Source organism: Ammospiza nelsoni, chromosome 3 (genome assembly GCF_027579445.1).
Source record: "Ammospiza nelsoni isolate bAmmNel1 chromosome 3, bAmmNel1.pri, whole genome shotgun sequence".
NCBI classification, from domain to species: Eukaryota; Metazoa; Chordata; class Aves; order Passeriformes; family Passerellidae; genus Ammospiza; species Ammospiza nelsoni.
The window spans coordinates 23,435,201-23,446,886 of NC_080635.1; the positions used below are offsets into that span (position 1 = coordinate 23,435,201).

The following is an 11,686-nucleotide window of genomic DNA, read 5'->3' on the forward strand; positions in this document are numbered from 1 at the left end:
AATGATCCATTGCAGGTGGCTCACAAGCCATAAATCTGCACTAATGGTGGTGTGAAACAAACTCCCATGAAACTTGGGTAGTGTGAACATCAGGTCCTCATTGGTACCTGTCTGACTCCACAGCTCTGTTCCTCCTGGGCTGCACTACTTGCTAGTGTAGAAAAACAAACAAAAAAATCTTGATGAGACCCTCTGATCTTTTTTTAGCACCTCCTGAGAGCTTGTCCTGTGTCTTAATTCTTTAAGGAGAATGAAACATTAACTATCAGCACGTCATCATTAACAAGCAGAAGTGAACTGAACAAGAATTATTTTAAATCCTCAAACTTTCTTTCAGAAGGCTTTTAGTATCAACTCAGAGCATCACTGTGGCCCCATTGCTGACAGTGTTGTGCTGTCCAAAGGACACTGTCACACCCAGAAAGAAGCAGTCCTAGACTTGCTACACTTGCTAATAAGTAATGGCAGCAGCTCAGCCACACTGCCCAGCTTCCAGGGGCTGGCACTCCTTAGAGCCACTGCTCTCCTGAGGGAACTGTGCAGCCCTGCTCCTGTGGCTTCTAGAGGTGAGCCTGGCCACGGGCTGTGCCAGCCAGAAAGGATGTGCAGGCAGGGGCTGAGGTTCCTCACCCACAGCAGCTCAGAGTTCAGGCACCTGTCATGCCATGGGGAATTGGAGTAAGTTCTGAGGGAAATACCTGTCTGCTGACACTGCACTGTTTATACATTTCAACACAGAACCTTGGAGAATTAAATCACAGCTGTGGAATATAAACAAATTTATTTGTACTTGTTGTCTGTAATTAAAGGTCTTCTGAAATATAATCTGTCTATATCTAGCCAAACACAACAGCTGTTCCACTGCCCTACTGTGTATGTATCAAAGCAGGAAGGCACGAGTGCTAAAGGAACTTGATCTAAACAAAAAACCTCCATCCTCTTTCTACAGGTACACATGCAACTGCCCACCTTCTATCTTGCCACCTCTACAATCAGATCTCAAGATATAAGGTGATAAATAACCATTTATTTAACCAGGATTAAGCAATTGCAAAGGTCTGAAGTTCTCTGAAGCTACATGGTCTGCAGATACAACCTTGAATCGAAGTCTTCATCAACATGAACGTGCTTCTGAGCACGTCCTACATGAACCAGCATCACCACAAAAGGAGATAACAGGAGAGACAAAATGGGTGTTTTGTCTCCAGATACTTTTGAGTCACTCTGTTGATTCCATACCTGATCTTGTGTACTGGAACACTTCAATATCAGCAGATGGCCCCAGATGGCTCAGAGCTCCCTGTGCTAAGCAACGTATATACAAAGCACGCATGTGTTTTTAACAAAAGGGAACCATGTTTCCCCACATGAGGTATTACTGAAGCATGAATTGCATTGCTTAGCACACTCTGCACATCAGACAGATGAGTGGTTTCAAAAGGGAACAGGGGCTTAGTAAACCACAGTGCTCTAGACACAGCCTATAGCACACAGTTACTCCTTGCCTGAAGCTGTGGACAAGCAAATCTGTGTTGTTGCTTACACCACTTCCCCCAGACAATGCTATAGGCCTCTCCCAGAAGGAAAACTACAGTTTGACTGAATGGCTCTGATATTGAGCCATTTGACTCTGATATTCCTGTGTCCTGCTGCACCTCCCTGCTAAAGGATATGGCACTGGAGGGAGTTTTGCCCAAAAAGCATTCTTACAAGAGCTGGACTGCATCAGTCACAGCCCTCCTGGTGTGCCCTGCAATAGAGGAAGGGCTATCAGGCCTCCCTCAGTTCCACCCACCTGTGCCAGGCAGAGACATCATTATTTCAGTGCCTGCCTTTCCCTGGTACTGCTGTCTGTGTGAGGGCTGCTGGCACAAGGGACCTCTTGTTCCCTCTGCATCGTCAGACAAGCCATGTCTCAGGCTGGCTTACATCAGAGAGATGCTCTGCTGGCCCTGAGTGCTGGGTCTTGGGCCCAGGTCTCCCCATGACTACCAGGTATTTTCTGTGCATTTCCTGCACAAAGATATTCTCAGACAAAGGGAAAAATCCTTACAGATGAGATCTTAAAAAACACAACAGAAAGGTGAGAAAGACACCTGCAAGGACACACTGTATACACTGTCACTGGACACTTTGTAATATTATAAATTTTTAGGGTCCTGGCTAGGTTTATCCCATATAGCATTTTACCTCTATATTTTAGCCACAGACAGATGTTGCCTTTACCAAATAAATGTAATGTAACCCAGGAGCAGAGACACCAAAGTGAGGAAAAGAGCTTCTGTGTTTTTGACATCAGAGTACCTGCTCTCAGGATGTAATTACTATTAAATCTGGTTAGTGTTCACAATGCTGTGTCCTCAGAGCCCTCTATCAGGTCACAGTCCATCTGCAGTACTTTTCCAACCTGATTCTTTCCAGTGTCAAGTGGCTTAAAGCAACAGATTGCACTTCATTTGGCCTGAAGACTGTTTAAATAACCAGATGTGTTATGAAGCAGTGACACTGAAATATTTCTTACATTGGAGAGTTTTCTTTCTACATTCTGGCACTGGTATTCAGGAGATGGAGAAGAGCAGAGTGCAGTTTCTGGAGAACTCAGCAGCCCCAGGTAGGGTGATGCACATTCCAGGCCCCTGCTGGCTCTCAGCAACCTGCTCCCATTGAATTCAGCTACTGAGAAGTTAAAGGATTCCTTCTGCCTTTGGCACACAGGCACCAGCAGAAGAGACTATTGTCTGTCCTCAGCACAGCCAAGGGCAAGAAAGGAACAAAGACTCCATTAAATTCATAGGACAGCAGTAACACATGTTCCCCATAAACAACCATAATTAGGAATTTGCGAGCTAATTATAGGGTTTCAGAATAATAAAGTGCAAAGCCAATGTCCAAAGGTAAAAAAAAAAGTTTCTGTGACATTCCAGCTGGCCAGCATTGCCACCTACCGGCAGATATTCCAGCACCGACCAACCAGGGAACAGGCAGCAGCTCGGGACAAATTCCTCACTCCCACACCACTGTTCTGTCACCCCAGAGCAGCTCACGAGTGGGGAGCAAAGTGAACACCAGAGATGTTGGCCCTGGTGCTCAGTGCCCGAGAGGAAGATGGCAGCAGCTGCCACCATGGACACGGTGCCTCTCAGGCTGAGTGGGGATGATGCTCCTCAGGCTGCCCCAAAGGGCTCTCAGGGGCTTCCTCAGACCCCTCAGCACTGTGTCCTGCTGTCCCTCAGAACTACACCACTCACATTCCTGAAGCACAATTTAACACTGAAGTTGAACAGGCAGGGAGAAAAAATACCTTTGCCAACAGGCAAATAAATCTCAATCTCTGCACTGGGCAGTAATTTTGATGATTAATTTTGTCCAGAGATGGAACTAGTTAGATGGGTGCTTGCCAATAATTTTAAGAAGCAGGTCCTCAAAAACTCATCCTACAGCTTGAAATATAATCAAGTGCAAACTGGTTATATTCAGTTTCTCAAGTGTGCCCAGGACCTCATTCCTTCAGGAAAACCCACTATGACATAAAATCCAGCCATACCACAGAGTCCTCAAATGACAGTGGAGGTGCCAGCCTTGAGTGTTGAACCAGAACTTTGGAAACTCGTTTCTAAATACACACAGCAAATCCCATGAGGAGGGTGTTGAACACATGAAAGGACATCAGAGCTCCACCAGCCACCAAGGCCCTTGCCCACACCAGGAAAGGCTCAGCAGGCGACCCCAGGGCCAGTCACTTGAGCCTCCCTGACCTCTGCTCTTCCCAGCATGTAGAGCTCACTCAGTTTTTCCTGCTGCAGAGGATGACTGGGAATGATAATTCCTGCAGCATGAAACCCCAAGGACATCCCAACAGCACAACCTGCCCAAGTTTAACCATACTGAGCTGTTACCAAAATGGCAGGCCCTGCTCAGCTCTGCAGGATGAGACACTTGAGCTCCATGGAGCCAGGCACTTCCAAGTCAAAGTGGCATTTATCAATATTGCCTCAGCTTTTCATCTCTGCTATGTTTTTGTGTGGGCAAAAGAGTGAAGTTCAAGCCAACTCTAGAGGAAATGAGTAACAAAGGATTGCACTGCCCACATGAACTGGCTGGGACAGAACGAACAGTGCCAAGGAAGATGGGCATGGCAGCAGCAGCTCAGAGAATGTATCCTTTATCTCCTTCCCCTGACAGTGACTTCTGCTTCTGAAAATTCTGCTGCCAAAAAAATTCAGTTGAGTTCTGCACAATCCTCGAATGGAAAATGGTGCAGAACACAAGGTGAGTGTGACAGGGAAGACTGCCACACACACACACACACACACTCACACAAAAGGCAGGTTTCACATCTAAAAGCTTTCTATTATTCAGCATTTTAGGAAGAACCTCAGCTTGCCCAGAAGCTAGGTAAGCTTCTGCAGCCCCTGCCTCATCCCCTGACCTCTGCCCACTCCACAACTTCTGACAGCAGCCATCTCCCTCCAGCCCTGCTCACCTTTTCCACTGCTCTCTGTTCCAGCTTCACCCTTGCCCACGACATGCACTTCTTGGTAGACCTGGCAGCAAGTCTCTCGATCAGCCATGTGTGTTACCAGGTTAACATCCCACAGTAAGCTGCCTCACATTTCCCTCATGCAAATTTCTCAACTTGATTTTCAGCACACTCTTGCTGTTGTAAGCTTCTCACCTGGTGGTGCACCTGCCACAACAGGGATTGCAGCAGTATAAAGAAGCCAAGCTCTAGTGAAAGGGTCAGTGAAATGAACTTTTTCCCCAAGGGTGCAAGGCATGGAAAATTACTCTGGCTGTAAGGGCCTGTGCTCACTAGGGAGGGCTGGAATCTGTTGGCCTTTTCCCAACAGCAGATACTCAGTGCCATGAAGATGCACAGGGTCTCACTGCTTGTGAAGAAAGATGGAGAAGGGAAGGATGCAACATGACTCAAGCCTCTTCAGAAACCAGAGAATTTACATGGAGATGGGTAGAACAGAAAAGGAGGCTTACAAAAGCAGCAACTGCTGGAAGTTTCAGAGAGCACTTGTAACTGAATGGACAGGAGAAAATAAAGCAGAATCACTGACACAGCGTTTAAGCAGCTTGGCTTTGTAGAAGAAATGATAGCTTAGAAGTAAATGCTGGCACAGAAATATTTTAAAGCATCACCAAAGCATACCCAGCATGCCAAGAAAAATACACAGAAGATTTCTCTGTCCTGAACACACACCACAAAAAGGTTTTGTAAGAAGAAATAGTTTGACTCATTTTTGTACCATGAGAGACAACAATAAAAACCCAAAAAAAAGAAGAGTCCACATCATATTACTAAAGGCCCTTTGCCTTTTCCCTACTAACACAGGAGTTTTTATGATCTTGATCAAAGCAACAAAAAGCAAATTATTTAAACTAAGTATGAACATTCCAACCAATGCAGTTCTTTACAACTGTGATCTCTGGGTTTCCCATTGCTATTTTCTTTCCATTTTCCAAATTTCTACTCCCTATTCCGCACCAAGTTTTCCAAAATTACACTGTCTTTACATAAAATATAACCTAGGGATGGATGGGATGGGGGAAGGATGCTGTCTTCTGAGAGTGTGTTTGGGATTAACCTTGTTATGCAAAGTCCACAGACAAAAGCTGCTTATCTGGGCAAGATGCTTTGACATCACTATCTAAAAAATACCAAAGTAGCACAAATCAAAGCATGATCCTCATGATAAATAAAAGGGGTTTTCTTATTTGGTAGGTTTCCCCCGCCCAGTGGTATTTCAGAACAGTGCTTTCAAAAAAACCCTTTTGATTGTTGGATTAAAAGTCAAGGAAACTCCATTTCTTACCTGTGTTTTTGCAAGTTTTATGTTCATAGGGATGTATGGAGTTTCTCTGCTGGATCAGGGCTTTAGTCTCTAAAGAGTTACATCTCTGCAACAACTACAAAATGCTTCACAACAAAAGAAAGTAGGGAAAGGAAAGGATTTTAGCATCTTCAGAAGGCTTCACACATCAAAACAATTATAAAACTATCCCTTAAGCAATGGTACAAATCTTCAGGTTCACTTGAAAACACCGTAGCAGACACAGACACAGTTTTCCATTTGCTCTTTAATGATCTCCCCCCTCTGACTGCTGTACACTTAATGTTTTCGTCAAGGTCAACTCCCCTTGAGTCCTTCCTTCAGGCATTCCCAAACCACAGCTCCTGAGGAGCACCTGCTTCCAGTGATTCCAGTGAACTCCCACAGCAGGGCCATGTACAGAGGGACCTGCTGGGTAACCAAGACTCAAGGTGTGGAAGGAAGAGGGCAGGCACTGAGCTAATTACCACAGCTGGCACACCCACGAGCTGTGCTGGGCTCCTGCTGCCTGTGCAGACCTGTTCATCTCCCAGTGGGCTGCCAGCAGACCTGTGGAGTCACTGTCACTGCCTGCCTCAACACCCTGCCACAGCTCCTTCTCCATCAGACAGAGGCATGCCTGTGGCACGTGCCTCGCTGCACTGCAAAGACAGCAAGATTCGATACAGGCTCACAGGATCAGAACTGCAGGCCACAACTCCAGAGCTTTCAGCCTAGGAAATGCAACTCCAGATTTGGGGGGGTAAATTATCTATTATGAACTGAACAACTGATTCAGATAAACAAACAAAACCAGAGATCTTTCCTGCTTCTACTTTAGGATAAAAATAATTTGCTAACATTATTGCTCTAGAGTATTTTGCTGTTACACTTTCTAATGAGAGAGCAATAAAACTGTCCAGAGAAATACCATATCTCGAATTCTGAAAGAAAATAACATATTAGGGAATGAACTTTCAAAAAAAATCATTTATGTAAAAGGATGTTCTATTTACAAAGGTCAGTTTGCTCTTTATGATATGCATGACCACTACCAGAAAAAAATATACATGAAAGAAACACCTCATCTTTCAAATACACATTTACAAATACTCTGCTTAAGCTACTAGAAAAATTAAGACATTTGAAATTAAGAGTGCATTCTGCATGCAGTTAAGATAGAAATTACATTGCTGGACTTCAGTGTGTCACTTCTTATCACTGTGAACAACACACACTTGGGCTCTTCTAAAACACCACAGCCTGGCTATTACCTTAGGATCTCTGAGGGAGGACATGGATCTCCATGAACAAGTTATCAGCTACTCTGTGTTTTGCCATTAAGAAAGGACATCCCAATTTTCTTCCCAGTAGGAGGGCCTGGTCTTTTCCAACTTGGTGTCCTTTTCCCTGAGTTTCTCTTTAGTGTCCTGCTAGGATGATGGCTGGCTGGGCACATCTGGCAGTCCTTGGTGAGGGCTCCTCCTGTTACAAGGCAGAGTTCAGGAACTCCAGGAGCTGGGCACGGTTCCGGTCTCTCTGTCGAGCAGACAAGCAGAGGCACTGGTTGAACAGAGCTGTACTCAGGAGCAAGGCCACAGTTCCCTGTTTTCTGTGGGTTTCCACATCCCAAAGCCAGTGCTACCAGTGGGTGCCCAGGGGAAGTGCCAGGCAATGGGGACACAAGCTGTCACTATTCCATGAGACACTTCCCAAGTGGCTCCCTACGGAGGCTCCACTGGGCTGTCATGGTGCAGCTCCCAGCCTGCCCAGGAGGGAACTCACAAGCACAACAGAGGCTCCTCTCTGGTGGCTGAGGCAACTTGCACTGTACTCCCAGCAAGTCCTGAGCTTTGGGAAGTATCCTTTTATCCCTGTGCATAAACAGCAGCTTATGCAGCATAACAGAGCCCTGAATTTGGGTTCCCTCTTCCCAAAAAGAAACGGCCCAACCAGTCAATTCCAGAGCTTTTTATAAAATAATTATTTAATCTTTAAATATTGTAAAGAATGGATGTTGTTCAATTCAGCAAGACCACAGGCCCAAATCAAAAAAGGACCAACATCAAATATTTGACATTGAATACTGTAACCAGCAGACTTCTGGAACAAAACTAGCAAACATTCAGCATAATTTAACACACCCTTTGGTGTCACAGAGAGAAGATAATGTGTTTTCAGTCCAATTTAACTCAGAATGCTCAGGACTGCTTTGGTAGCTGTAGAATGAACTACTAGGGCTTGAACCTGAATCTGCCAAGCTGGATACCTCGAGGAAGTAACACTTCCTGACCAGCACCAGAGCCCTCTGCAGGTCACCCTGAGGTGTTGGAGAGTGAAGGTATTTAAGGGCTGAGTCCACACACCCACAGCAATAGCACACAACACAACTCGTGGTTATTTATTTCCCTAGGTATCTCAGTAAAAACATTTGACTGCTCTAAGAAAATGCAGGAGGATGTGCAGTAATACAACTGGGATATTTAAAATTCCTCTCTAAATAAAGGCTAGTCTTGCATGCGTTAGAAAAACACAGTGAAGTAGCAATTACCACAACTGATCACAAGAGACTGAAAGAAGATGAGTATAATTAGCACCAGTGTAAGAGAAAGCTACAAATTGCCTAATGATTAGAGGCTGAAATTCTAAGAACCTGCACAAGCATCCTTTGGTTTATCTGCTCATGACTGAGTATTCCAAGCCCCTTCATAACATAAAACCTGCCAAAAGAGTGAATTCAAATTTCTCAGAGGCCATCACAGCCACATTAAAAGCTACCCTCACTTTACAACTCTTAACTGCAAGACCCACTCTTCTACAAAAATCACTACTAGAAAAGATATTTAAAGATCCAGTATTTTTTCTCAGGGACATTTAGACTAATTAACTCTTACCTCTATATCTTCCTTAGTCTTCTTTATTTTCATCTTAATTTTCTTTCCGGTTATCATGCTGTAGTTTTCATTCTTCTTTTTGTTTTTGAAAAACTGAAATGAGATCACATGTTAAAAAGACATAAACTTTGTTCTGTACAAATCTTATGTAAAATTGCAGACAATAATCTTTTACACTTCCTTACTGTCCACAACAACAGAGAGAGGTTTCTACTGGTGGATGACCAAGCTGGTGATCCTATAAACATTTTTATGACAGGATGGATTGAGTATGTAAGTGAGAAATAAAACAACTTCACACTCAGACCAGCATACCTTGGAAAGCTGGACAGGGCCTGTTTTCTCTTTCCTTTTCTTCTTTTCTTTCTTTTTCTTCATTTTGTTCTCCTTTTTCCTTTTCTACAAGAAGAAGATATGCTCTTATGCTTACAGACTAACAAGGGCAAAACTCCCCAAACCCACCAGGACCTCCCAAGGCCACTCAAGTCAAGACAGACACTGCTGCTTGCCCTTACCACTGCTGGACAAGCAGTAGAAAGTAATGCACCAGGAGCTAGCAACACTTGGGACTCTGAGCAAGAGTCACAAAAGGTCTGATTCCCTGTTCTCTCTCTTTTAAAGTAACCCCAATATATAAAATCACTGAAAATTGAATAGAAAAATTACAACAGCAAGAATTTATCACTCACCAACTATAAATAATTTCTTCTGGCAAATTCTATAAAATTATCAAGATTCCCCACTTCTCTTTTTTTCAGAGACTACTCTTAACTCCAGCTGGACTAGCAATGATTGACAAAAGTAACTTTTAAATTATTTCTCTTTTTGTCTAAAGTCAAGTGCCCATTTTTCAATTCAGCTACCACAACCCTAAAAGCATGATTTAGATTTACACAGCCACAGACAAAAGCCTTGTCTTACACGACACTTAGGGTTATTGAAATATAAAGAACTGTTTTGTTTGTTAACTACTTATTTCTCTTTGTAAACTTTTACCTTTTTGTTGTGTTTTTCTTTTTTCTTCTTCTTTGACTTAGACTTAGGAGAATCTAAAATTAAAGAAAAAAATTAATAACAAAATCAAACACTCAAGTTTAGCATTGTTAAAAAGGCATTTGTTTTACAGATAAGACAGAGAAATGTGAAACCAATGAAGAAAGTGCTTTAGTTCAGCTATATGTATCGACACAGGTTGAACTAACCCAGTGAAAGAGAACACATTAAGTTAGTGCCACTTACTGGGCTAACATGGAAGCTGAAAATACCTGATTTACTAATTCTGCAGATGTGTCAGCTTCACCTAAGTCCTCAAAGTTAAATGCTTGAAATGTTAAGACCAAAGGAGGACTAAAGTCAAGCCCACAACTCTGGTCTAGATAGACTGGTAAAGTAAAAAAAGATCTGTGTTTTGAAAATGCAGCAAACTGAGGGGCTTAAATATATGTAGCATATTTTTACCAAGTAACATTTATTTGAATGGCAGTTTGTCTTTAGAAGGAATTCAAATTAACATAAGAACATTGCAAACTGTGTGTGAAGTGGCACTTTTACATACAATAGGAAAGGGTTATGAGAGAAACACCCTGAACAAGCAGCATTGGAATTCTGCACTATCACTGTGGTGGTCTCACCACTTCTAAAACAAGCTTTAAAGGCTCTCAGGAGTGCTATCAGAATTGGAAAACACCATGTGCATGAGGAGGTAGCTTACCTCTACTACTACTGGAAGAAGATGACCTTGATGAAGAGCGTGATGAGGAGGAAGAAGTGGATGTACTGCTAGAAGACGATGTGGATGAAACAGATGAGGATCTGCTTCTGCTGCGCTTTCGTTTCCTTTTTTCTTTTCCTTAGGACAACACAAGGCAACAGTGAGCAAGCCTGCTAATGACTGTGGCCTACTGAAATGACTCTCAGTAGAATTTAAACACAATAAATCCCTGTTTTGACGGGTTGGTTCTGTTTTTCCCTGCTCTTCCAGTGTGCCATGGTCTACGGGCATCACCAAGCAAGCAAACCCAGTAAGTGACACAGAGGGTGACAAACAACCCAACACCAGAGAACAGCAACAGATCACAGCACCTACCTCGGGCCTTCAGCCCTTCTTCTGAGGCTGCACACAGCGTCCTGCTTTTCTCATCCTTCCTGTTATCCATATCTAGTCAGAAGCAAAAGGACATTCAGTAATATCATTTCCGAAAGACTTTGGCGGCGGGGGGTAAATTCAGAAGCAGAGGAATCGAGCCAGCACGCCTGATGGCAGCGCCATGGAAGCACAGGGTGGGACAGCTTGGAAGGAACCACAAAGGGCTCCTGGTCCCACCTCCCCGCTCCAGCAGGGCCATCCCAGGGCACACGGCACAGGAGCACATCCCCCTCCATGACACCGCACCCCACTGCGGGGGAAAGCACGTTCATGCCCTTGCACCAGGAACCGGAGGCCAGACCCGGCTCGGGTGCCGCCGCCGCAGACGCCAGGGGGGTTTTACCCACACCTACGTGTGGGGCTGTCGCTGGATCACGCATCCCGCCCACGGCCCTCGGCGGCCGCACCCCGACCCGACCCGGCCCACCCTTCCCCGGCCGCCCCCGGGCCCCGACCCACCCGTGCTGCGGCCGCCGCCGCCCCGGCTCCGCCGCGCCTGGGCCGGCGCCGCCCACGGCCCCGGAAGGAGTGGGGCTGCCCGCCGCCGCTTCCTGCCCGCCCTCCCTCACGGCAGCCGCGGGCACGGGGACCGAGCACGGCCCCGCTCCGCCGCTTCCTGCCCGCCCTCCCTCACGGGGACCGATCGCGGCCCCCGCTCCGCCTGCCTGGGCTCTGCCCTGCCCAGCGTCCCCTTCCCGCTGCACAGCACCGCGTTCCCAAGCACGCCGCAGTCGTGGGATTCTGGAACAGTTCCTGTTCCTGCTCTGAACCGAAACAAATCCAAGCCCTGCTGAGCCCAAAGCCGGCCCAAGCACAAATTGTCA

General features: G+C 45.3%; 1 protein-coding gene across 1 annotated transcript; it reads right to left on the bottom strand.

Annotated features, from left to right (window-relative positions):
- Nucleotides 1–6,072: 6,072 nt before the first annotated feature.
- LOC132071552 (pre-mRNA-splicing factor CWC22 homolog) lies at nt 6,073–11,401 on the bottom strand. The gene is made up of 7 exons (XM_059469189.1): nt 11,322–11,401; nt 10,803–10,874; nt 10,428–10,565; nt 9,713–9,765; nt 9,032–9,115; nt 8,717–8,809; nt 6,073–7,361 (listed from the first exon to the last, which is right to left on the bottom strand). Exons 2-7 carry the CDS (start codon nt 10,870–10,872, stop codon nt 7,311–7,313), a joined length of 489 nt encoding a protein of 162 aa, XP_059325172.1. The 5' UTR covers nt 10,873–10,874; nt 11,322–11,401; the 3' UTR covers nt 6,073–7,310.
- Between the last annotated feature and the right edge of the window lie 285 nt (nt 11,402–11,686).

Bases quoted from the DNA above. Each gene is read 5' to 3' on its own strand.
- LOC132071552 (XM_059469189.1), bottom strand. From the start codon at position 10,872: ATGGATAACAGGAAGGATGAGAAAAGCAGGACGCTGTGTGCAGCCTCA. The intron at 9,766-10,427 runs GTAAGCTACCTC...CTTTAATTTTAG, and splicing joins TTCTTCCAGTAGTAGTAGAG to ATTCTCCTAAGTCTAAGTCA. The intron at 8,810-9,031 runs GTATGCTGGTCT...ATCTCATTTCAG, and splicing joins GCCCTGTCCAGCTTTCCAAG to TTTTTCAAAAACAAAAAGAA.